The 27,163-nt window shown below is 48.1% G+C and overlaps 1 protein-coding gene across 4 annotated transcripts in view; it reads right to left on the bottom strand.

Annotated features, from left to right (window-relative positions):
• PLEKHA2 (pleckstrin homology domain containing A2) overlaps positions 1-27,163 on the bottom strand; it is a 70,243-nt gene that overhangs the window by 22,045 nt on the left and 21,035 nt on the right. For all 4 annotated transcript variants that reach the window (XM_045197140.2, XM_071220202.1, XM_053916493.2 and 1 more), the window contains 4 exons: positions 23,239-23,402; positions 10,666-10,722; positions 2,224-2,272; positions 392-489 (listed from right to left, as the gene is read on the bottom strand). In XM_045197140.2, coding sequence (XP_045053075.2) covers positions 392-489; positions 2,224-2,272; positions 10,666-10,722; positions 23,239-23,379 — 345 coding nt within the window. In that variant the 5' untranslated portion in view covers positions 23,380-23,402. The remainder of the gene's footprint in view (positions 1-391; positions 490-2,223; positions 2,273-10,665; positions 10,723-23,238; positions 23,403-27,163) is intronic.

Below are 27,163 nucleotides of genomic sequence, written 5' to 3'. Positions count from 1 at the left end.
CCCCCGGCCAGTCTTCGAGTGATAAGAGTATTCCTTCAAGCCAGGACAAATTCTGACTTCCCTCCTCATATGCTTTTTCCTTAACTTCCCATAGTCAGCAATGCATTTTCCAATCCTACTGCCTTCTGATTCAGCATTACCCAAAACACAACTGACCAGGAGCCCTCCCAGGAAGCACAAAGCAGGCACTCCTCAAACTTCCCATTGAACTGGATTCAAACTCTCTGTTCAACTTGTAGTCTGCCAGGGTGTAAGAAGAGGTAGGGGAACTGGGTCTGGAACAAGCTTCTGGAAAAGCCCCTGCCGCCATTGGAATCCTTCCCCACCCCAACAGACCACATGGCGGGAAGAGACGCGGACCCCTCCAGAGAGGAGAAGAAATCATACGTACAGTGATCTTGCTGGCTTGATTCAGGGCTTCAACCCAGTCCTTCAGATCGTTCTGGTCATTGGCTTGAAGAAAATACCGCTGAGAGAGGGCATTGATGACTGCAGACGTCATGGAGAAGAAGGGAGGAAAATCCAGGTCAGAACACATGCCGCACAGAGACTTCACAAAACTGAAGTGCTTGAAGGAGCAGGATCCCCGCCAGACAGAGGGAGACTTTTCCCACTGTGCAAAGTCACCTGCGTGAGTACTGGGGAAGCAGCAGGCTACCATGCTCTCTCTTTAAAAATGTGGGTTATTCCATTGGCCACAAGAATGACACCTGACATTAACAACCACCTTATCATGCTGTTGTGCCGCGAGTAATGAGGCTGCTAGTCTGCCTCATGACCAAGAAGACATGCACTTGAGCTGCTTTCTAGAGGTGCTGACAAATTTACACTCATAATGACACATATACAATTTTGGCCCCAGAGTGCCTTGTTTCCACGGGCACAACTGGCCTGGGTTAGGAATATTGCCTGTGGTTAAAAAATGGAACAAAGCTTTCCTTAATCAAATGATCAAATCTGTGACCTTGACCTCATTTTCAACCTGGTCTTTCCTCTGAGCACTCCAATAGGTCAATAATTTATTTCTGGGTTCATAATTTTTTTAAAAAATAGATCTGCTGACCACAAAACCTGACAGCATCATTTTTGAGCTCAGCGGTGTCATTAAAAAAAATAATGGATGAGGGGAGGAGTGGGGAGAAAATGCAGGCAACTGTAATTGAACAACAAAAAAATAATTTTAAGAAAAAATAATAAAAATGGAGTCCTGGCTCAGTGGACTGAGTGCCGGCCTGTGAACCAAAAGGCCACCAGTTTGATTTCCTGTCAGGGCACATGCCTGGTTTGTGGGTCAGGTCTCCAACCAGTTGGGGGTGTACAAGAGACAACCAATCAATGTACCTCTTGCATATCAATGTTTCTCTCCCTCTCTCTCTCCCTCCTTTCCCTTCTCTCTAAAGATAAATAAATAAAATCTAAAAAATAAAAAATGATGGAAGAATGAGAGTGCCAAAGAAGCTTGACCCAACCTGAAGTTGGGAGAGAGGATGACTCAAGGGTCCATTTGATTCTCCTGGCATAAAAAAGCCTGCACTATTTAAGAGGTGAGAATCACGGGACATGGAATTCATCACCTCATTCATTCAGTGAACAAGTACTTATTGAGCACCTACTATGTGACAGAACCATGCTACATGCTAAGGATACAGGCATACCCTTGCCTTCATGAGCTTACATTCAGAATCACCCTACATATACAACAGAAACTATTATCGTTTGCTTGTAGTGCTTAGTACGGTACTGACAACATAGTGGGAGCTAAATATACACTGATGAGTCAATGACTTGAGGCATCCACAGGTGGCTCTGCTTCCTGTGTCACCCCCCAACACTGTCACTCCTTTGGCAATACTGAGACACTAAACAGAATATCCCTTCTTTTCTATTATCCTCCCAACTTTCCCAAGTCTCCGCCTCACCTGAGCACGCCACTAGAGAGCCCTGAATTCAGAGTTCCTAGAAACTTCTAGTAGATACTTTGCACCCTACCCTGTGGAGTCAGGAAAACTTGCAACACCATTGGACCTCTGTCTTGGGTTATTAATAACCTTAGGGGTGAGACCAAGGAAAGTAGTACCACTGGAGAGCCAGGAACATGGCTGTGACCGGAGTCACTCATACACACAGGGTTTAAGTCACATGTGATCAGCAGACTGTCTCCGGGCCAAAGAGGAAGTTGCTGTAGGAGTGTTCAGAAAACCCATCCTCTAGCTCAGTACTTACCAAAGCAAAACGGAGTCTTTGGCTTCTGCTTTGGGGTAGCTATGCTCACCTAAATCAAATAAAAAACAAAACAAAACAATAAAAGAAACATAGCCATGTTTCTAACACTGTTAAAAAGCAATTTTTTCCATTTTTGTGTGTGAAATATTTCTTACAGAAAGAAGCATATATAAATACGTGAACACTTTAAAAATAATAATAACTAAGTGGAAACCCTGTACTCACCATCCAGGTGATGAAATAGGTCATTATCAGCCATTTTTCCCAGAAGTCCCTTGGGTGTCCCTCCCTGACAGGGTCCCATCCCCATCCTGCAGAGATAACCTCTATCTTGATGTCTGTGTTAATCTTCATCTTTGCGAAAACAGTTTCAAAAGCCACTGAGTCTTGACAAAATTCTCTTTGGACCACAAAACCTGTACAGGCCCCACTCACACCAGCAAGATTCTACTCCTCTCTCAACCACCAAGCCGCCTCCCTAAACTGTTCTCCACATGGAAGGTGGTATTGCTACACCTCCCTAAACTGTTCTCCACATGGAAGGTGGTACTGCTACAAATGCACAGATTTCAACGGCAGCTCACAGAAGATGAGGCAGCATGGCACCACTGCATTTGGACACACTGACAGATTGCCTACACATCTACCCTAACTGCTTAACCACGAAAACACGCACTTTTCACACGCTCCAAGAAGAGCCAATGGAATCACAGGGCATAACTACGTATTGAAGGAAAGGGCATAAGAAAGTAGAAATATTTCTATACTTTCTTTGTTTGATTTCATCTTGCTTTTTCAATCCTTCCCCTGGCACGTACATTCCCGGGCACGTGCTTGCGAGCCCACCTCTCTGAGGTTCTAATACAATGAATGAATAAAGGAAAGCAACTCATATTCCATCAAACGCCCACAGAGATTAGGGGACTACCCTTGATGGAGGCTGGACCTTCCTGGAGCTGACCTCCACCAATGGTTCCCTAGGGGCCAGCCACCTTCCCCCAGGAGCTATTCCGACACTGCCATTAATACTCCTGTGGACACCATTCCTTCAGTCCCCTTCCACCCAAGGACATTCTCTTTCTTCTCACAGAGGGGCCCCAGCAGTGGTTCTTGTTTTAACTGAAGACATGAAACCAGAAGCTAAAGAAAAATCTTGAGTCAAAATTAAGGTCCCTTCTTGGCTCGCAGTTGCTAAGGGTCTGATCGTGACTCACCCACCAGTCTGTCTGAATCCCCACTCTTGGCTCTAAGTTCTTTCTACAGACCTGCCTAGATTCCTTCACAACCAAAATGAAGCCTGCCCCAAACACTCAACACAAGAACTGAGGTAGCAGCCTATCAAAGGGAGGGCAGGCTGTACAGCCTGAGCTCTGGTGCCAGAGGACCAGGGCTGAAATCCGAGGCACCCCAGCTGTGTGACCCCCATTTCCTGTTCCGTCAAATAGGTATAATAATATCATGTTCTCATAGGGCTATTGTGAGGACTATACGTGATACTGCAGGTGAGGCACTTACCTATCCTGTCATACAGAAGATGCTCAGTAAAGGAGAGACTATTGCTTTTGATACTTCACGTCCTTTAAAACCCCACCCCACATTATTTAGCACCCACAGTGCAACGCTTGGCACTATGAGCAAAATGCTGAGAGCCTTGTGAGCTTCTCAGGGCCTAGAAAAAGGGTGAGACCTGAAAAAAATGCCTGGCCTCCAACACAGAAAAGGAATATTGTATACCCAACACACATATTCGATTAAATGTCTATATAACATCATCTCAACCTCAATGACAAGTATTTAATCAAACGCATACAACATGCCACATTAAGTCAACTTCATTAATGTTCCACTTACACATTCTTAAAAATGTCATTACATTCAAAAAACTTCGTAGCTTTGATTTTCTCAGTTCACAAAATACTTGGGTGTGCGAGATGATTGCCAAGAAATTAGAGCCAATCAAAAATTAAATGAGTTACTCATAGCCAAATCATTCCAAAAGTGAAATAAATAAAATCTTTTCAAATACTTTACAGCCAAACAATTACACTTCATGAGAAATGCAGGTATGTTTTGATATGTTTACCATGATGAGAGGTGGAGGCCGAAGGGCCTACGACAGTCCTCAAACAGTCCTGAAATACGTGAAGAGCTAAGCAAAGGTGAACCCACATATCCTGAGTTCAGACACCAGCTACTCAAATTCAGGCATGTCTTCACCACTCCCAGGGCCCTCGCACCGGAGCTCCACGGCACCACCGTCCCAGCCTCCGGGCTACCTCGTTTTCCTGAGTGTTAGACCCCAGAATTCACTCTGAGCCACAGAGTGTGCCTTTATCCTGCTTGTGTCTGATGTTCTGCTCCGTCAGTGACTCGATTTCTCGCAGCATCTGTGTTCCTGTGGGTCCTCGTGCCCATGAACGCCTGTGTGTCCTGCCCTTGGCTCCTGTATAACCCTGACCATCAGAGAACTGCCTTGGCCATCCCAACCCGAAGAACCCACCTATCTCATGGTATCCTTTCTACTTTCAGCTTTGGAAGGGCAATGAAAAGCCTTCCAGACCCCAAAGCGCTTGAGACCCTCTCTGGCTTGTTAGGAGACTCTCGCCCCCAGAAACTGACGTTTATCGTTGACTAGAAAGACCACCACTGCGGGACACTTTTTATCCTGGTTGAATGACAAACAGCCCGCTTGGACCACAACTTATTACCCACCTGTATTGCAAGAACACTGCCCATGAGCTCCCTGTGGGAACTGACCCTTTCGAAGAGACCGCCTGGTTTTCATTTGTTTTTGTATGTTCTCCAGTTCTCAGGTGGGGGTATGCGTGATTATCACATCTACAATTTGCCTCATGGCTTACTACAGAAGGATTATTTGGCAAAGCAGTTCCTTGCTGAATTAACTAGACATCAGTGCTAGTTCTGCCCTGATGGGCTGTTAAGCCAGTGTTAAGACCCTCAATGTCTCTGATCAGCTTCCTGATTAGCAAGGCCAGAGTGAAATTCTCATGGTCAAAGAATGGCAAAAAGAGGCAAATGAGATTATATCTACCTGCGCTCTTCCCTCAGAAAGCGGGGCCAAGGTGGGATTCTTACTATGAACAGTTAGCTCTGGTCCTCTTCTGACATTCTGGTGATTGTGGAACCAGAGTCCTTGGCTTCCAGGAAGTATAATGCCTCTCCCCACAGCCCCACCATATCTTGGTGATCAAGCCAGGCTGTGCAGCCTCCCTTAGACAAAGTGAAGGAGCCAACAGCCCTAAGAAGTGTGGCTGACAGACGGACTAGGTAAAGGCAGTCAAGTGCAACCATCTGCACGCCACAAGGTGGCCTCAATCACGTGCCTGCACAATTGTGGTTGCCTGGTAGATCCTGGGTTATGCAAGCAGTGAGAGGGGGTCGGGATGTGAGGGGGGAATGAGCGCAGGTCACCCAGAGAGTGACGCAGATGAGGCTGCTCCACGGTGACACAGACTCTCAGAAACGTGTTCTTATCAGATCAAATGCAGACCACAGGAGCAGCCAGCTCATCAGAGGCAAGGCTCTGCTAGCCAGCCCCACCCCGCTTGTCCTTGGCCGGAAGTAGAGCTGGGGCCCCTCTAGCACAGCAGCAGCAGCAGAACGAGGTCTAGGGGCCCTGGTGCCGCTCTTCCCCAGGGCCCTGGCAAACACTGCCCTACAAGGTGGCATCAAGAGCAGAGGAAGAGAAGCAGCAGCCACCTACACAGAATGATTGGAGGGGCTCTAAGTCGAGGTCTCTGAACCAGTTGGGCTTCGATGAGCCCTGAAATTACAGACAAAATCATGGTGTGTACACACACACACATACTTTGCCTGGAAAATGAGTCCACACTTTTCATCAGACTCTCCAAAAGGTCCATGACCCACCCCAAAGGTAGGAATGTGGACCCCATGAAAAAAGATTCATTTGATGTGAACTCCAAGAAGAAATTTATCTGCTAAGTTCCCCAATGGTCAACAAAGAGCCCAAATTTTATAAATAATAACAGTCTAGCAGCCATCTACTGACAGGAAGAACCTCAGTCTGAGTTCCTGGCTTCCTGCATTATGCCCTGATCATTTTATCTGTCTGAGTCAACTATTATAAGAGAGTTTCTGGTTTTGTCTTTGGACCAAAGGACTGAGACTTTCCTTATCCAATCGGAACTACACATTTATATCCTCATTTGTCAAACCAACCATCCAGAATTGTTCTATAACAACTGATCAGGATACATAATGCTGAGGAACTGGGGCTGCATGATTTGTATCGATTAGAACCATATAGTCCAGTCGAGATGGAGGCGTAGGTAGACATGCTTCGCCTTCTTGAACAACCGTAAGAAAGATCACAACTAACCTCAAAACAAAAAACACCCAGAACTGCCAGAAAATCAAACTGTATGGAAATCCAACAACCAAGGATTCAAAGAAGACATATTCGTCCAGACAGGTAAGGGGTAAGGGGGAGCGGAGAAAGGGCTAAGGCAGAGAAGAGACGTGGCGGTGGGGTGGCAGCAAAGTATCAGTGGTGACGGCGACCAGCAGAGCAAGTAGTCCCACATTTACCTCTGGTGGATAAAAACTGGGAGTGACACCTGGGGAGCAAGCAATCCCGGCCCCACGCCAGACTGAACAGCCCAGGGTTTCAGTGGAGGAAAAATAAAGCTTCATAACTTCTGGCTGTGAAATCATGGGGGTTAGGGCGGCGGAGGAAACTCCCAGTCTCCAAGGAGAGTCCATTTAAAAGGCCCACACTGACTGAGACCATATGCGAACCCACCCTCTCTGGGAACCACCACCAGGGCAACACCTAGAGGGGCGCCAGTCGCATACAGAAAGTGGGTGAAGTGACTGGAAATGGGCCAAGTGCCTCAAGCCTCCAGCAGCCAGGCAGCAGCACTGCCCCCTCTCCAACTCCTCCCCCCCACACAGAGCCACAAAGCGGTGAAGTGGGTTACCCCCCACTGGTGATTACCTAAGGCTCCACCTCATACCACACAGCAGGTGTGCCAAGACATGGAGTCAAAGCGCTCTACCTAATACACAGAAACAAACGCAGGGAGGCTGCCAAATTGAGGAGACAAAGAAATATGGCCCAAATGAAAGAACTAAATGACGAGGAGATAGCCAACCTATCAGATGCAAAGTTCAAACTCTGGAGATAAGAATGCTCAGAGAACTCACTGAGTATGGTAAAAGCATAAGGGAAGAAGTGAAGGCTACACTAAGTGAAATAAAGAAAAATCCACAGGGAACCAACAGTGAAGGAAAGGAAGCCAGAATTCAAATCAATGCTTGGAACATAAGGAAGAAATAAACAGTCAACCAGAACAAAATGAAGAAATAAGAATTCAAAAAAATGAGAGTAAGATGATTCTGGGACATCTCCAAAAGTGGCCACATACAAATCACAGGGATGCCAGAAGGAGAAGATGAAGAGCAAGAAATTGAAAATTTATTTGGAAAAAAAAAAGAGAAAACTTCCTTAATTTGGCGAAGGAAATACATACAAGTCCAGGAAGCACAGAGAGTCGCAAACAAGTTGGACCCAGAGAGGACCACACCAAGACACATCATAATTAAAACGCCAAAGGTTAAAGATAAAGAGAATCTTAAAAGTCGGAAGAGAAAAGTAGAGAGTTACCTACGAAGGAGTTCTCATATAAGACTGCCAGCTGATTTCTCAAAAGAAACTTTGCAGGCAAGAAGGGACTGCCAAGAAGTACTCAAAGCGATGAAAAGCAAGTCCCTACAACCAAGATTACTCTATCCGGCAAAGTTATCATTTAGAATTGAAGGGCAGATACAGTGCTTCCAAGATAAGGTAAAGCTAAAGGAATTCATCATCATCAAGCCCTTATTTTATGAAATGTTAAAGGGCCTTATTTAAGAAAAAGAAGATGATCAAAACTACGAACATTAAAATGACAACAAACTCACAACTATTAACAACTGAATGTAAAAAACAAAGACAAGCTAAGCAAACAACTAGAACAGGAATAGAATCATAGATATGGAGATCATTTGGAGGGTTATCAGCGGTGGGGGCGCAGAATGGGAGAAAAAGTACAGGGATTAAGCATAAATTGGTAGGTACAGAATAGACAGGGGGATGTTAAGAACAGTATAGGAAATGGAGAAGCCAAAGAACTTATACACATGACCCATGGACATGAAGTAAGGGGGGAGGAATGCTGGAAGGAAGGAAGGTACCAGGCAGGGGGGGCTGAGGGGGAAAAATTGGGACAACGATAATAGCAAAATCAATAAAATATACTTTAAAGAAAAGAACCATACAAATTTGGATACCTCATTTATACAAAATGGACCTAACTGGGAACCTGGGGGGGCAACTTTCTCTATAAAAGATGGCACACTTTCAGCTTCTGCCGAAGGCTCCATCTCCCCAGATTGCGCACCATTCACCTGAAGGAAGTCTCTCCATTTTCTAATGCCCTTTTCAGGAATTTTTGTTGACAAGAACCACTGTTCCAGGACGGGCTTCCTTATAGTTACTGAAGGCAAGGCGCTGACAAAACAGGACACAAAGCTGCGTCTGGGGCAGTGCAGAAGGCCACTGGGCCAAGTGAGAAACTGCACCGAAGGCCAGCATCGATTATCTTCTAGTTCACCCAAGAACTGGTTCTGATGCCACTGATGCCCTGGAAGACGTCAAATCAAGAACTTTCATCTCTGTTGGCCTCTCTGAGGGACCCCATTTCCCAACAGGAGCCCTCACGGAAGAGATACAGAAGAGTGCCCCTGAAGAGAAGCCACCCATATACCAGAAGGCAGGCTGACACAGTGGGAGGGAATACCTAGGGACACTGAATGTGATGCTGGTACCACTGCTTAATGTTTTCCTGGGAAACCCCCTGCATTCTGGCAGGAGTTAGAGGCCCTCAGTGCTGTGTAACCTGACCCACGGCAGCTGTGGGTTTTGCAAAAGGCCAATCCAGGCCTGCCTCTCCCGTGAAGGGCTAAAAGGCAGGTCTATCCTTTCTAAATGAGGCCATTTCCAAAGCTGAGAATTCTAAAAACCCTCATCTGAGCTGCATTTATAAATCACAATTCAGCAAGAGACTGTAATCACTCTTTCCCATCCAAAAAAATAAAAATAAAAGCCTTCCCAAACCCTCTCAGTCAGGCAGGTTTGGGGGTTTCATTAACACTGAGGTTCTCTCTGAATCCTCTTTCTCTGAATCTCCTAGAGAAATGACCTAATGAGCTCACAGCAAGTCTGGACAGGAGAGGGGAGGCAGCCACATTTCTCGCCACAAGGCATGCACAAATCTCAAGTCTGAGCTTTCCAAGGCCCTCCCTCTGCCTCCAGGTCATTATCTCCTCCCTAGCAGCTCAGAGGCTGCCCTGCAATCGGCCTCGGCCCCAGGCTGTGTCTGTCAGACTCTCCTGCAGCTGCCACTCACCCCCTCACCGGCTGAGATGGAGGGCTGAACCCAAGACTCCCAAAGCTTGTTATAAAAAGGAGCCAGGAGCTGTCCAGATTATGGTCCCCTCCACCCTGTCTCAACCCCCTGAGGGTGGGAGAACATGATCAAGGAAGCAGAGGTCCCCAGGCGGCCTGAAGTGAGGGGTAAGTGGGCAGAGCAAGACTTCCGGAAACTCAGTGCTGGCTGGGCGCCACCTGGCTCTCCTCACTGGACAAAGAGTTCCTCTTTCTGGTGAGGCTCTAAATCCTCTGACCTTTTTTATCACTGCTGCCTCCCGGGTCAGCGCTGAGGCCTGCTCCAGGAAGGGGCCACTAGGAGAAGCTGAATTCAGCAGCTACATGTAGGTGCCATCAACCAGCCCCATCCCCCAACCCCCGTCCCCAGGTCTCAGCACCAAAGAGGGGCTCTCTCACCGTGTCTGCACAAACTAGGCCAGAGGTGGCTGTCGGCCCGCCTGCCAGACTCTACAGCAGGTCCCTGGCTGCTGAATGGCTTCCTGGTACATCTGAGCACCTTCTCAAGGCGTTCTTAGCCTTCCCTCCACAGTTACTCTGTCCAAGTGATTGATAAAATTCCAGTGCAGCCAACTCTTTCTGAGCTGCTCCTGTTTAATCATACCCTTTGGGATAACCCTTTACAGTCACTAGGGGTTTTCTGTTGTTGCTTAGTGTTCTTCCTTGTCCCAATTACCAAAAAAGGTCACATCTCACACCTACCCCCACCACCAATATCTCCCTTGCTGGAGCTGAGAGCATCACTGGCTGATGTGTCCCTGGAGAAGGAGGCTAGAGCGCCCCCACCACGCCCCCGCCCCGAAGAACTTGCTGACAAGAGCTCCACCCACTCCTGGTCAGCAGTGGTGAGGAAGGGGGAGCTGCCCAAGCAACACCCCCAAATGCTAACACCCAAAGGATTTGACACTTCCTCTTGTTTAGGTACTAAACCTACTTACAGAATATGAATTCCCAGCGCGCCAGACCAACATTACCTTCGAGATGTAGGTCAGCTGCAAAGATCCAACGGCTCCTGCCCCAATTGCCAGGTTCTGGAAAAAAAAGTTTTTCATTTTAAGAAGGATGCTACGTGAGGCCATGGAAACAGCACTAAGAGACAGGAGACCATGCTTCTACTTCTGCTTATGCCACTGACTGGCTTCGTGGCCCTGAGCAAATAAGTCACTTGCCCATGCTTTAGCTCACTCTCCTCCCCTGTAAAACAGTGCTGATTTTTGCTATTACATGTGTGCATGAATGTCACCGATGGCCTTACGGCTTATAGAGAGGCACTCTGGTACAGTGGGTACAAGTGTGGGCTCCACCATTGGACTGTAAGCTTCAGTTTTCCCTTCTGATAACAGTACGTACCTCGTAAGGCAGTTGTCAGAACGTGAGAGTCCATTGAAGAGCACCCCGCGCATAGACGACACGGAACAAATGTTAGCTACCGTATTTTTCTGTCCTGACTAATCTGATCTCCTTGTTGGCTTGGCCCTATTTTATGCCACTCCAATTTATTTTCGTAATAAATAGGGGACAGATTCACACGGTGCAGAAATAAAGAATACAGCTGTTCAGTCTGTTTCACAGGACTGTTAGGATGTGCATACACTATAAAATGCAAAGTAAATGTTTAATGAAAATAGAAAGAAACTCACAGGCACCCTGTGTGGCAAAATCTACCTTGGCACAGCCGCTTTGGCTTTCTAAGTTCTCCATCGTCCGAAGTGAAGCAATGACACAGGGATGGGAGAGGACCGAAGAAATGGCCCATAAATCACAGTTGTGGAGTTTCTAATCCGTAACTTGGAAAATCCACTCCCCGTGAACCTCAGAGCCTGTCTGCGATCTCTTAAACAGTTTCCATGAACCTTAAAGAATAACCTTGAAGCACCATTACCTAGGTTATGGCAAATCTAAGAGAGGCCGATCTTAGAAAATGGGAATTTAGTAAATTTCCTAAAGGGTTAGCAGTGAAATGACGTATCATTCCGGGGATACTGCCCTTAAGAAATATCTTAGATAAGAGGGAAGACTCTTTGCAGGCCCAATTATCTACATTAACACACATCCCTTGAAGCAAATGTAATGTATGAAATGTCCTATTCACAAGAAAATGGATAGGAATAATACCATGCTAAAAGGCTTCTCGGAGTCTTAGAATTTTTGAGTAAGAGATCTAGAAAAAATATCTCCCCCCTTTTGCAAATGAGGCCATAAATCTAAAATCTGCATTTAAGTGGCCAAATTAGCATTTCAACTATGGATGATTTGATTTACACACTTTTTTCAATTATACAGGGACTGCATTTTGTTTATTTTTTTTTAAGGAACCCTCTATTGGGTGTAGCCCCTAAATCAGGGTCCAAAAAGGAGCCACTGCACCCAAGGAGGCCCATGAGCAGCTGACTGCCCCAGAGGAGAGCGTAAATCTCTCCGGACAAACAGAGCTCCTCATGGAGTGAGGTGGTCGAAAGCAGGCCCAGGTCTGCATGGCCTCCGGAGACACGCAGAGCCACGCAGAGCCACGCGGAGCCACAGGCCTCTGCTGAACCCAGAGCACCTGATCCACCCCAAGGCTCCCATGTTGCTCTTGCAGAAACTGACCTGTGAGTGAAGGGATTTGTCCAAGGTGATAATTATATGGCAGAGCCTGAACTACAGCTCGGGTCTCCAAACTTCTGCCCTGATGCCCTCGAAGCAACACGGTGTCATTTTAAAAAGCATGAGCTGCTGGCATTCTAGAGTTAGGCCATTACTGCCATAGGACTGCAGGCAGTAATAAACCCAGCTTGAGAGTGCTTTGGGAGAGCAACACAAAAATACACAGAGAGCAGAGCCGAGGTGGTTCCTATCTCCGACCCGCACACTAATTACAAGATGTGGATGCCAAGTCTCAGGGCTGGTCTTGCACAACTCACTCTCCTGACCCCAAACCACAACCCAAAGGCCTCAGGGGCCCTATCCTGAATTATGAGTGATGAAGTGGGATTTGGGGAACCACTGGGACACTAACCCAAACATAATGACAGATAGGAGCTGATCAGATTTCAACTACTTCATCCCCTCCACCCTCCACGGCTGCTCCACCCACCTTCGGGCGCCCTGCTTCAGAGAGAAAGAGACAGCATTTCTCCAGGCCCAGTTACACTGGGGGTGGGGGTGTCTTCACTGCTTCGCCCACAGCCCACCCACGGTCTGCTCCTAAGCTCACGTGTACCTCCTCTCCAGCACAAGAAGCCAGGAAAATGTGATGAGCGTCTGAAAAAGCAGTTTCCCCCCACCATCCTCACCACTCAGGGGGAAATGAATGACAGGAGAAAACAGTCCCAGATCACAGAGGCCTGATCCAGGGCGACAGCCCCGTGTCCACTCCGGTTACTGGACCTGGGAGATTAGTGGTGACAGCTCGCTGCCAGTGTGGAAGCCGCGAGCACTTCTTGCTCAAGGAAGAATGTGCCAACATGCCTGAGTTGTGCGGGCCGCAGCAGCCAGCCATCAGGGTGGGGACACCAGGAAACAGCACCTGGGGAGGGGCAGGGTGTCGCAGACTAGCAAGCTGCCTCTCCTGGCCACAGCCTGTCTCCTCTAGGGAAGGGACAAGAGACCCCACCTCCACCGACTGCAGCCTAACCTGACCTCTGCTCTCACCAATTTCAAGCACACCACTCCTCCTCCAACTATGCTGCGCCGCAGACTCTCCTGGGGAGCTTGTTTGAAAAGGCCCAGGCTCAAGCCTCACCCGAAAAAACACGGAATTAGGTTCAAGTGGAATGTGAACAGAACATGTACATTTTTAAAATATTCCCAAGTGATGCCTTAATAGGCCCAAGTTTGAGAACAACCAGTCTACATGGCAAAATCTAGCCCTGGATTCGTTGTTGGGGCATATTTTTCCGAGAATTTAAGTCTGTTCTTACTAGATTTCAAGCACACTGAGGCTCTAAGTAAAATCTTATTCGATTTTTAAAGGAAAACACTACTGGCATGGTGGTTAAGTTCCCAAACCAGTCCCCAGCCTGCTACCCTCACGGAGCACTGGAAGACGACACAGCCTCTGTCCACCATGGCAAACAGTGTTTTTTTGGGAAGACTTGTTCACGTTTGGGACTTGGGTGTCGCTTGACTTTGCAGTTCCCATGACCTGGAGCAGGTTTCCTGTGGAACAGGACTGGGATGGAGAGGTCAGGAAAGGACTGAGTCCAGCTAAAAAGGGGTCAAGGGCTTGGGCAGAGGGAGTTGAGGAGTGGGCCAGGAAGAGGGGCAGGAAGCCTCCGAGATGGGAGCAGCTGAGCGATGGGGAGCAGAGACAGAGGTGGGTGGGAAGGCTGCTGTGTGAACACCTGGAGAGAGTTTTAAACAAACTAATATTCAGGTTTTATCCCCCAAGGTTTTAACTGATCTGGGGGAGGGCCCAGGTACCTGTACACTTTTAAAGGTCCGTGGAGATTCCTCTGTGCCACCAGGTTTGAGGACCACAGCTGCAGGCACCAGCTGACCCTGCTGGCTCTGCACAGGAGACGGCAGTTGGTGAGAGAAAGGGCCACACCCAGCCACAGCCCACAGAGTGGCCCTGGCTGCTGTGCCAGCAGTAAATAGGGACAAGGAAGAGAAGAGCCGGGGAGAGACAAGGGATTCCAATTGCATGCACGGCTGGCAGCAACTGTGCGTGAAAATGTCTGTAAGTCAGGAACAACTTGTACACTTCTGGGACTTCTAAATTTTCTGGGACAATGTAGGGCACAAGACAGGCTCCTGTTAAATGATGGTTTTATGAAGACAATGCCTTGCTTTTTGCTCAAATGTTCTTCTGCCGCCAAGGACCTCAAAGGAGCTCCCACTCCGCATGAATGGAAAGTATAGCGCTGTTTCTTTTCCATCAGCAAGCAAAGAGCTGAGGTGCCCACGGAGATGTGACATACCTCCCATGGTAAGCCTTTCCTCTAGAAGCAACGTTACTTCTTGCTGAAATAGAAAAATTTTCCCAGCTTCTAGTGAGAGGTAATAAGAAGCACAGAAATGACCAGAAGACCTAACTATAGATTCATAAATTCGCAGAATGTCAGCACTAAAAGGTTCTGCTGATGCCTCATCATTCACCACATGAGTCGTCCAAGGCTCAACTCGGGGAAATGACTTCCTCAAGCAGCAGAGAGAAGACAGACAGCACTCATTACTCCCAACATCAATCTGCCGCCCTGACAAAGCACAGCTTGAGAAAGGAAGAAACGCACCTATCTTTAGAGTCTATCATACATCCGGCCTGCTGGTAGGTACCTTTGCACATTGTCACTTAATTCTAACAATCCCATTTTACAGATGAAGAAACTAAGGGTTGAGCAGGTGAAGCAACTTGCCCAAGGTACTGAGTAGTCAGGCCAGGGGTGGAACCCAACCCTTCCTGATTCTCAAATCCCATGCACTTTCCTTTCTACCAGGTCACCTCCCATGAGACAATCCTTCAAATGTACAAGGACCTGCTTATTATCTAAGAGTTGATTATCAATGAAAGGTAAATACAAGAGCTGGATCAGCAGGGTTACACCAAAAGAGGCCCTGTAGAGTTGCCCAAGCTGGGCAGGGCAGGAACTAGTCAAACTGGCTCTTAGGTGCCCAACTCCAAAAGACCAGGAATCCACAGTACAAAGGGGAAAGGAGAGATGCTGGTGCCCTCTTAACTTCTCTTCTATCCCTCCAGGGATACTAGTAGACAACAAGGAACACGGCAGGCAGTAAAAACCAGACTGCTGGTCAACTCATGGGAGAAGTAGGAAAAGAATGTATGTGGAAATCCCACAGCTAAGGCATGAGCCACCATGGCTGCCCACGGGCTGAAACCACAGCTCAAACCACCAAAAGCCAAAGCCAGACACAGACTCTCAGCAAAGGACTTGCCTAAGAAGAGCAGTGTGATGAGAATGGAGGGGAGAGTATAATTACCTCTGCCCCATATTCCACAGCCCCGCTGTGGCATGCGACAATCAAAGGAAAGTGACCAAGCTGTTCCCAGACATTAGGTGACCCGGGCAGTTGGCTTCACTTGCTGCTCTGGCTTCAAACACATGTCCCCTCCACCCTGCAGCTCCACTTCCTGATACCACCTGAAGAAAGGTGGAAACGTCCATGGCTTCTCTCTCCAGTCTCCAGTTCAAAGAGATGTATTTACTCTTTCCCTTCGAGAAAAGCAAGTTCTATACCATAAAGCGCTTGCTGGTGACTGTTTTCATCATTCTCTTATCTGGATGCCTCTTTCGTGTTGACTTGCACCAGCACCAGCTTTAGCCACCATGGACTTCACAATCTAGATGTCTCTTGACCACCACATTCCCAGCTCTTTTACTTCCTCTTTCAATCCCGGGGACAGTGACCTAACAACAGGGTCAGCTGGGCCCTAGATAATCCCCTGGACGCGGTCAGGACCCAAGACTCCAACGACTGGCCACCTAAATGTTTCTGAAACCTGAAACTCAATCAGCCCACTACTTTTCCCCTTTCCTCAATGTGGCCTCCTCCACATGTATCTCAAACTCAGTCATCATTCCCCCTCCACCCTCTGACTGCTTCCCTTCCCCACTTCTCCATCTCTGTCAGCGGCTCCACCTTCCCTCTCCGGTCAAGCAGGCACTAAGCCTCAGACCACTCTGCCTCACCCTTCGGGCAGTCCCCAGCACCTCAGTGCCTTCCGTCACAGGGCCTTTAAATCTGCCCCTCCCTCTCCATTCCCTCCACACCACCACCAGGTGCACAAAAGGCAGCTGTGGTGCACTTTCCTCACTGTCCCCTCCGACTCCAGGCTCTCCCCACGTCCCTGTCCATCTCATGTCACCGCCAGAACAAAAATTCCTTAACAAGGAACATCTCTACCAACATCTAATTTGCTCGACTCTGGAGTTTATCAAAGCACTTTCCCTTTACATTACTTTATTTAATCTTCACAGCAACTGTGTCAGAGACAGAGGTAATTCGTGTTATTACACATATTTTACAGATGAGGACGGAGGCTCAGCAAACCGTGGATGCTCCCCTAATGAACGTGTTCACCAAGCGCCCTGTGCACGGCTGGGATAACCAATACAGCGGACTCAGAAGCAAAGTCTAAGGGGCAGCCCTGCTCACAAACGCACAAGTGCCTGCTTTTCCTTACAGATGCCATTTTAACAATAAAATGGCATTATTGTATATAATACAGATATAAAATAGTTAAAAGTAGATATATAAATAGATACAGCAAACGAACACTGAAGGTTAAAGTCTAAAGGAAAACAGAGCGATACAACCCAAGACAATTTTAAGAAAACGTAGAACAGCCATCACTGAGGATTAGCGGAGCCTCTGCTAAGTTGTGCTTCTTAGTTTTCACTTTTCAATTTAGACCAAGTCCACCGTGTTATAAAGACAAGAATTGTTTTTTAAAAAATAAGATTACTGTAGACAACACAAAAAACAAAATCACACTCACAGTATTTTATGTTGACACTCAAAAGTCCACACATAACTTTAATTCTTCAAACATTAATTTCATGATAATGAAACCTTAGCAGAATTTGCATTTATTTATTTCAATCTGCATTTTAGCCAAAGTACAGATCTGTCACTTGAAATCTTCTTTGGGGATTTGTCCCCGCAAAAGGAGCTCTGCATTCTTACTCTAACACAGTAACAGACAAGAGCATGCCAGAAATTCTTCTTAACCCTTGAAATCATGTGTCACAAAGATCACTAATGTGCCAATTAGACCAAATCCATGAATTAAGAACACTTCGCCCAAACAGTTGTGGAAGATCTGAGCGTCGTCATGACACCTGTACATACAGAGAATCTCTGGGCAGACGCAGAAACTCGCCACACTGGTTGCCTCCGGCCAGGGAAATGTGCAGCTGGGGACCGGGAGTGGGAGGAAGGAACCCGCCAGTGTATCAGCTTTCCCATATTTCAAATTCTGCACCAGGCGCGGTCATTGGCCAGTTTGTAAAGGACGTTATCTTACTGGCTCTTGGCATTTTGACAGGATGAAGCACATTATACAAAAATCTTTTTAAACACTGTTGGATTTCAGCCACATTTGCTCAAGAAGGTTTCTGATACAGAAAATGCGATTTAAAAACACACACACACTAATTTTTGCCTAGCCTTTGAGACAAAGCTATTATCCATTATATATTATGTATTAATATAATTTCCTACCACTCCTCTGTATGCTTTCTACTAAAATGCAGCCAAATATTCATCTTTTTGTCAACACAGCAAAGCTCTTTGCCCCTTTCAATGGAAAGAATTGCTTTAAGCTTATTTTTAAAACAAGGAAAGCAAAAGGTTTTTATTGGGGCCCCACAGATACCAGGAAAAATACAGAGATGTAATCTTTTTTGGATATTATATTATGGGTATTTTGTTCCAAAATTCACATCGTGGCCTTTGGAAAGTATTTTTTGACCGATAAGAGAAAATACATTTTACAGAGTAAATTTGACAAGGACAACAATCTAGTGCAATAGTGTTTTCATGCTCCTGTTTACCCTTTGTTCAGGGCTACATAATTCAGTCTTGCAATTACTTAGCCAAGCGAGCATCCGCCAGGTGGCACGGAAGCGTTGCTGTGCAACTGAAACATGGTTAGTTACTCTGTAGGCCAATGTAACAGAAGAGAGAAGCCTCATTAAGGAGTTTCATGCCCTCTCTCACGATAGGGACCGGCGTTAAATTAAAATACAAGTGCTGGTGCCATCACATCACAGAGGTGCTTTAAGGAAAATCCAGCCAAGGTTTGTTTCTATTCAAGAATTATTTATGTGCTTCACATGGTCAGCATATTGATTTTTAATGCATTAGCCAAGTCAGTGGTCATAATCAATAATATTGAAACTCTGCATTTATAGGGGTCCTTTTTAGCTAATAGGTTTCCTCCTACATCAGTTTGGTGTCACCAGTGGCTGTATTAAAAAACCTTGATTCCTTACTCTACCACGAGGAAACTGCATATTGGCAAGTAGTCAAGGCATGTACCAGCACGCAGGCTGACCCCTAGCATGACCCACGATCCATCCCGGGAGCAAATGCTGTCGCTGGTCTCCCGTCTCTGATGTTCTGCTGTGCTCACCAGGGCCAGCAGCGGCAGCTCTACTTCAGAGCGCTGCTGTCAGGCCACTGGAGCCATTTGGCCCACATCTGTCCGGTGAGGCGTACAGAAGCCCAGTTCCACGGGGACAACTCTTAGGCTCCCCTTAGTGTCCCCTCCCCCGACCCCGCAGCAGCAGGCTAAGGCCTACCTACCCTCCGCAGACTTCTCCTGAGCTCACACCCTTGTCCGGCGTCCTCACCTTCCCTGTCCTGCTTCCCAGCACACCTGACAGTTTCAGGGGAACATTTCCTTAATAAAGAACTTGCCACAAATCCCTGTCTTGGGGCCCTCTGGGGAACCGACTGTAAACACGCTCTAAGCAGACTAGCTCGGACTAGCTCGCCTTCCTTCCTCGTGCGGCCCTGCCCCAAGGAGACTGCTGCTGCCCTCACTGACAACACCCTCCCCTCCCCCTTCCTCCAGGACACATAACAATCAAATGAGGTATTGCAAGCGAGAACACTCCAAAATCGGTAAAGTGCTCCACAAATGTGAATTGTGAATCGTTTGTAGTATTCACTTCCGGATTTGGGTTTATTGCTGCCCCCTCCACAGAGGGGTGCCCTGCAGCTCTCCCTGCCACATTTTTATCTGATCACCTATCTCCCCAGCTACCTGCAAGCTCCTTGAAGATGAACACTTTGTCTTGTTCCCTGCTGAAGCCTCAGGATTTGACCGATGTCTGGCATGCAGGCCAGGTTTCGCTACTGTGTGCTCTATAGTGTTGCGGAACTCCAGGATCCTACCCTGTTCTCAGCCTTTCAGGGACTAAAGGGTCGAAAGCCAAGTTTAAGGATCACTGAGAATGCCTATGGCCGTGGGAGGATAAATGGATTGCTCACACACAAAACAACTTAGGGGCAGAGCCAGGATCCGATCCTTGATATTTTGTCTCTCTGGTCTGAGAACGTCCATCTGAGACTCCACCTCCATGCTTTACTATTCCCCAGAGGGGCAGAAGCATATAACACTGCAGCCCCCTCTCCTCCAACCAAAAGACTGGCATCTGGGCAGTTCGACTTAATGATGCGCTATCTCGTTATAAAGATGGACTCGGATTTTTAGCACTATCGTCTTGTGTGTATTGTTCGCACCTCCCCAGCCGAACCGGAAGCTTCCTAGTGGTAAAGTCCTCACCGAGCTCACCTTCCACATCATCTCCAGGACCTTGCCCCAGGCTGAGCACAAACACCAGTAGGAGGAAGGAAGACAAGGGTGAAGAGTGCAGACACTCGAGTCAGACAGACCTGGCTCCAGCTCCAGCCCTGCACTTACCACCTGTGCAACCTTGAGCAAAGTCACTGGACTTCTCTGCACCCTGCAGAATAACACTGTGAGACTGATCATAGCTCCCGAGTCCCAGGACTCTTGAGAGGAATTAATGAGACGATACATGGAATGCATTTTGCACAGTGGCTGGTAGAGGGCAACCACTCAGTAAGACTCAGTAAGTATAACCTGCAGTTACTAATAACAGCAGCAACAGTGGTAGTAAAAACAGGCTCCATAAATACCAAGGGGCTTAAACAGGCAGAGATCAGAGACCTGGGTTCAGAAAATCCCCCGCTTATTAATGTCTATTAAATAACCAAGATATTATATCAGGTATCTCCTTTTCCTAATACAGGTAAGAAGTTCAATGACTGAATGGAGTTCCCAACGTCTCCCTTCACAGGGACGGCCCGAACCCCTCCAGTCTGCTCTCGGGGTCACCTCCAATCCATCTTCTCCCGGCGCCATGCACTCTCCAGAACTTCCATTTGGTTCAGGCCACGTCCCCCACCCCAGGAGCGCAGGGTCAGGCACTCTGCATTTCCTAAAGGCCTCCCTCTGACTGTCTCTTTACCTGGCCCTCTTTAGTTCGTTCGTTCGTTCATTCATTCATTCATTCACTCAATGAGTATGTTTACCAAATGCTGGACACTGTGGATCAAAAGCTAACCCACATGAGCCCCCTGCCATCTAAAAGCTCCCAGCCCTGAGAGTCCACTGGCTTCTATTTCTTAATCAGAAACTACCTTTGAAAGTGTGCCTTCCTCCCCAGCAACATTAAAATGACTGTCTCATTATCAGCAATAATAGCAGGGAAACTGGACTCAGACTGCCAGGGTTAGAACCCTGGCTCCGCCACTTTCTTATGATGTAACCACAGGTAGGCAAGTGTCGGCCCCTTCTGCCTCACCCGCCTCGCCTTCAGAATGAGGGCAATAACACCTACCAATTGGACTGCTGTCAGAATGAAATGAAAACCCAATGAAGTCTTTAGGGCAGTGCCTAGCGCATAGTAATAAATGTTCACTAACACTATTTCACAACTTAACAAAAATATCCACTCTCAAGCCTAGAATGGCTGTTTGGCCTTCAGTACAACAAAGAGCTAAGCCAACGACTAAAGAAGTAAAATGTCCTGAAATATTGCTGTGTCACAGCCAGACTCTCCTTTTTTAGGCATGTGCCAAGCCAGCTGAAATTTCTGCCTCCAGGGAAAATGTAAAGAATCTGCAGCAGGGGCCACCAGTTTTACTTGGTAACTCGAACGCAAAGACGGCTGTAGCACAAAGAGACCTCAGCGGGTAGGGATACACAGGAGGCTTCCCTGGGCAGGGGGACACCTGCTGCAAAGGCTGAACCCGGACACCCCAGGAAGGCAGCCCAGGGCCGGGCATCCACAGTTAGCGCAGGTCCTGGAACCCAAGTCAAATCAGAAAGCTGGGAAGAGCGAAAGACATCCTGACAACTGACAACATTCGAGACTGGACATGGTGACACAGTGGTCCCAGGTGACATGTCACTCACAGCAAGATTCTCAGCCTGTGGCCCAGAGTATAAAGGAGGGTCCAGCTCTCAGGGGACGTCGCTGGCAACTGCTAGGCGGGATTCCCTAAGCAAGTGAATTTGGGTTAAGAACAGTCCTAGCAGGAAGCATAGCACTAAGTAGCTGAAGCAGGACAAAAATACATTCAAGTTACCTGGGCTAATGTGGCAGGTAAGTGGGAGGAGGTACACAAAGGATGAAAAAGGGAAAAAGGATGATAAGCCTCACAGACCATAAGTCACCGGGCTCATCCCTGTCATGCCAGAAGCCAAGTCTACTGGCCACAGGACTTGATTTCAAGTTCCTCTACACTGGGGAAGTAGCACCTAAAATGATACTTCCTTTCACTGTAGATCTGCTGACTCAGCTGTGGGCACCTCTACGGAGCAAAGGCAGGGAAAATGATAGAGCAGGTCCTGAAGGCAAACCCCCAGAGAAAGAACCGAAGAGGCAAGCGCTCCAGACTATGCCAAGGATGTAAGTGTCTGTATGTAGGCTTTATTCTGCATGCTCAGCACTTTAAATGAAAGAAATCAACAGAAGGTTTTCAGGAATGTGGGGTAAAGTAGGGGGCACAGTTCTATTTGGGGTTAAGTCTTTCCCGGAGACAGCGATTCGCGGCAGCTCATCTGTGGGTATGTTTTCTCTATCTATAGCATTTTCTCTCAGCCATTAAATCCAGAGGACAAATGCCAGAGGTCTCTAGAGGGTCAGTCCCGGATAATGACCTAGAGACTCACAGACTTCTTTTTCCACTTCACATCTTAAAGCCCAAATCCATCCCCCAACACTCAGACTTTCCTCTTCCCAAGTCTCTGAGCCAGAGCCAAATCTCAGGCCCACACCCCTCCCCGCCCCAACGTGGCCATGAGCCATGATCTTGCCACTCAAGGGCCACACCAGTCTTTGGCGCTTCATTCCACCAAACTTCTCTAAGGCAATGGGAAGGAAAGAGCCAACAGCACTCACGGCACCAGAAAAAGACCTGAGATCCCATATGAGGGGCAGACAAAGCCTTCCCCAGACCAGGGACGACTCCCAGGACTCCCAGGCAAGGCAATAAAACTTAGGGGGCCCCTGTCAATTCCTAGGTCCGAGCCTCAGCTGTTTTCATATGTAGTGCAAGGAAGCAAAAGTACGTGACTCCCAGGGTCACCTGCAACCCAGTACTGGGACTCCTGACTCAATGCAGGAGACCAGGGAAGGCCACCGTTTGTCCAGCTCAGGGAAGCAGGTCACATACTCTGCTGGGGGGGCCCCGAGTGGAAGAGCAGGAGTGGCCACAAGACCACAGCCCTAACAAGAGAGGTGAGCAGAAGCAAGTCATGCCTCGGATCCAGCCCCGGCCTGCCTCTCCCCGAGTGTGAGAAAAGACACCAGATCCTCTGGGTCAGGAGAGATGAGCTTTTTCTCAAACTAAAATTTGGAATGATTTCCTGAGCACAATGGTGCACGCGTGGACGCGTGCTTGTGGGGGTGTGTAAGTGTGCGGTGGCGTCTGCCCCTCCTTATTGACCAGCAGGTCAGTGCTGCTTGTGACAGATGAAGCCCTTCAGGCCAATCCCGTGTGCATTCCTCCCAGGCAGTGATGGTCAGCCAGCCCCCTGCCGCCTTCCCCCAGCAGCCTCTCACCTGGGGGTTGTCCATGTACCAGAGAAGGTAGTTGGCCTGGGTGTCCAGAATAAAGTACCTCCGCAGAAACTTGCCACTGTTTTCATTCTCCTCGATGTCCAGAAACCCACAGATTCGGTTCTGCCGATCCACATAAGGCATTCCTGGGCTCTGCTCACATCACCCTGCATGGCGGGAGGGAGGGGGATGCTGGTGAGAAGGAGGGTGAAGCAGGCCCTGCCTCAGGACCTGTAGGAACCTCGCTCTGGCTTGACTCACCTCTTTCAGAAGCCGCGCTGGCTGGCGGCACTCTCTCGCATCAGCTCCCTTCCCCAGGGCACCAAATGTTCCACCCCAACTAGAGCCTGGAAGCCTCTGTGGATTCCACTCCGTAAGCAGTAATCAAAATCCATTAACGTGCATCACCTCTTTCCTGAGGCTCTTTTGTGTGCTGAGCTGAGCATTAGCCAACTTGACAGAGGATATAAGCCTAGACTTTGGGGCAGGGACCAGAGTGCCAATTCCAGTTCTGGCCACTCACTGTGTGACCACAAACTATCTAATCCTTGTGCACCTCAGTTTCTGCATCTATAAAATGGGGATAATAACAGTACCTGCACCTCGTAAGGTGTTTGTGAAAATGAAGTGCTTGGAGCTTATTAAGCACTTCATAAACACTAGGCATTATTATTAGTTGTCACAAAAGCCTTAGAAAATAGGTCATAACCTAGTTTTATACATTCAAAAACCTATCTCAGGAAGGACTGAAGCTCCAGTTCAAATACCTAGATGAAACTTTGCCAGGAATTCAGTCATCAATAGCAGCCCCTCTGGATCCACAGAGGTACCCAAGAATTACCCCTGGGCTCCTGGGACCTTGTGGCAGGGCCACATGCTTCACTTTGCTGTTACCCAGAGGCCGCTCGTAATTGAAAGCATGGGGGATGAGAAGAAAACCCCAACCCCTGAACACTTTCACTGACTCCAGAAGAAGATCTCCGTGTTAGGAGACACGCCACACCCTCAAGCCAGCCTCCCCATCCTTGTGACTTCCTTCTGTCTCTCTGAAGAGCCAAAGGAAGGGCTGGAGCTCTCTTCTCTTCCAGAAGGAATATGAGCAACTTCCCGCAATCGGTTACACCCAACCTGGTGCACAACACACTATAGAAGGGGGGCAAAGTCCCGCGAGGATTAGAAAACACCATTTAGACTTTCAAGGACAGACACCACCCACCCCTGGCCCTGCTGGGCCCCAAAAAGCAAAATTCACTGAGACCCAAGCCCACCATGGTTCTTAGTCTACAACTAAGCAAAGTCATGAGACAGCCAACCTCAGGCCACTCCCTGCACTACAACACTGGTCAGCAAGGAAGCTACTGAGACACCACATCTGTCATCTTCCCGGCCCAGATCCATGATCAGGCTAATTCTAAGGGTGGTAACTGGGGGTGCGGTCTGTTCTCTGCCACCCCCACCAGGGGCCTGGCAGTGTTGAAAGGCTGCCCCAAGGAGAAAAGCACCCCCCATACACAAGGATACCAGTGAACAGTGAATCCCTTGATAAGGTCAAGGCCAGAATGCCAATCGGGACTGACGACTCAGTCAGAGGGAGATGGGTCGGGGTCCCAAGACCACTCGCTGGGTAACAATGGGGAAGAATAAAGCAGGCAGGGAGACAGAGCAAAGGACGTAAAAGCAGAAATAAAAGAGGAGGTGAGAAAAGGATAGAAAGTGGCAACAGGAGGTTAAAAAAGATGGCAGTGGAGAAGGAGGAAGTGTAGCAGAAGTGGGGGACAATGGCAGGGTGGGTGTTGGGGAGAGAAACAGCCCTGCTCGTTGGAGCATCAGGTCGGTCACAGGTACCTGCAGCTAGAGGCCCTGCTTCTCATGCCTGCCCGAGCAAAGAAAGCTTCCACCCCAGCTCCAGTTCCACACGGAGCAAGTGTGAGTACAGGAAAGGGGAAGACAGGGAGACAAGCCAAGAGCGAAGAACAAACGCCACAGCAGGAACTTGAAGTCTTCTTGCAGACACTGGGTCAAAGATGGGAAGATGAGAGGCCTGGCGTTGGTTGTTGAGGGAGCATATCCCTGAGAAAGGATGCAGCGTGAGCTCTGGGAACAGGGAAAAACAGGAGTCCCCTGCAGAAAGGCTGGGTCAACCTCCCACTGAGAGTGCACAGCTGTCGGGTCAGGACGAGGGGGTGCACCCATCCCCCAAGAAAACTCGGCAAATTCCCTTGGTGCAGCCAGAGAGACAGAATTCCCAGGGGCTTCAGGACTACTGCCCCCCCCCCCGGACATTTCTAAGAGAAAGCATAGTTAATGCAGCGGGATAACAAAGCCCACTGTCTCGGGGCCCAGTAGGTAAGCATAGCACCCAGCTTCCGTCCAGCTTTCAAATGTGCCCTTTACATCCAACAGGATTAATCAGAGCCCGTCTTTTTTCAAGGCAGAAGCTGGAGAAGGCACTCTTTCTACAGCCCTCCAACTGCCCACTTGTGAGGAGGGGGCTTCCTATTTGCACATGTCTACGTGTCTATGGGAGGGAGAAGACCTTCACGTCCCAAAAGGAAAGATAATAAAAGGAAGAGTTCTGGTTACAACATCTCCCGACTGCGGTTCTAGCCCCAGAAAAAAAAGGCTGCTCAGATGTCCTGAGAAGCCGCTGAGTCACACAGCTCATCAAGAATGTGGGAGGTGGGGGAAGGATCAGCTGCAGGAGAACCACATGAGGGACGCGTGGTGGTAACCAGCCACCCCACGCAGAAGGGGCAGCCTCCAGGCGGTGCACAGAACACGCACCTGAGGCCCTAAGCCCCAGGCCTCTGACAGGTCATCCAGGTCCCATTTGTTCAGCCCCTGTCACATCAGCTGCTGAGACTTGCTGTCCCCAGCCCCCAAATGGCCTCTCCCTGCCCCTTAGGCCTGTTACCTTCATCTTCCAAGTCTCTGCTGGTTCCTCCTCCTTTTCCCACAGGGGCCCCTCCGGTAGGACTCACTCTGCCACCCCAGGCTCAGCCCAGACAACTGGGCAGTGAGGGAGAAAGGAAAGTGCTGGCAATTACTACTAAAGCGGGGAAAACCCATCTTGATGCACATACACATACCTTCACCCCCAAATTCCCCTACCAAGAGCAGGACAAAGCTTTGAAATGTCCTTTCTAATGCTCACCACTTTCCTCCAGTTATATAATTTTAGCCTAATTTCTGAAGCTCCAAAATCACTTGTTATCTTAAATTTCGTTTTAACTTGAATTCTACAGAGTAAAAATATTGGGTGGAGGGTGACATTGGGTGGTTTGACCCAGGAGTGGCCCCAGGCACGTCCTGGGCCCCGCACTCTGACAATGACTCTTTCCCCGTCTCCTGAGACAATATGCAAAGTGTCCCCAGGGGGTGAAGCAGCAAGCAGCCCCCTCTCAGGCTAGCCTCTTCTCCCCTGCTCTAGCACCGCAATGCAGCCACCGAGCAAGGAGCTTCTCAGATGGAAGACAAAGAGAGCAGATATTTGTGCAGGAAGGGACCTTGGTCCACCCCACTCAACCCTCCCTTTCTTTCCAAAGCATGCCAAACCTCCCTAGCGTTTCCCGTGTGTAGTGCAAAAATCACAGTGTAACAACGCTGGCATTTTTAAAAGATCACTCTAGCCAACCATTTTCACTTTTGCATGCTTTCTCATGCCCCTGTCTGCATAATCAATCTTTTTAAAATTTTAAATTATATCATAAACATGTTCCATGTTGCTACATAGTCTATGTAATCATTATTTTTAATAGTTGCATAACATTACTGGACTGTATTTACTATAACTTACTTGCCATTTCTCCATGATTAGACAGATTACATCTAATTTTTCACTATTATAAATAATGCTGAAATTCGTATTTTCATGCTTTGTTTCTTCTTTTACAGGGAAACAACGTAAATTCCAAGTAATAATATGACC

This window comes from Desmodus rotundus, chromosome 13 (genome assembly GCF_022682495.2).
Source record: "Desmodus rotundus isolate HL8 chromosome 13, HLdesRot8A.1, whole genome shotgun sequence".
Lineage (NCBI taxonomy): Eukaryota > Metazoa > Chordata > Mammalia > Chiroptera > Phyllostomidae > Desmodus > Desmodus rotundus.
Note: the sequence above shows the minus strand (reverse complement) of the source record. Positions and strands in the feature narration are given on the sequence as shown.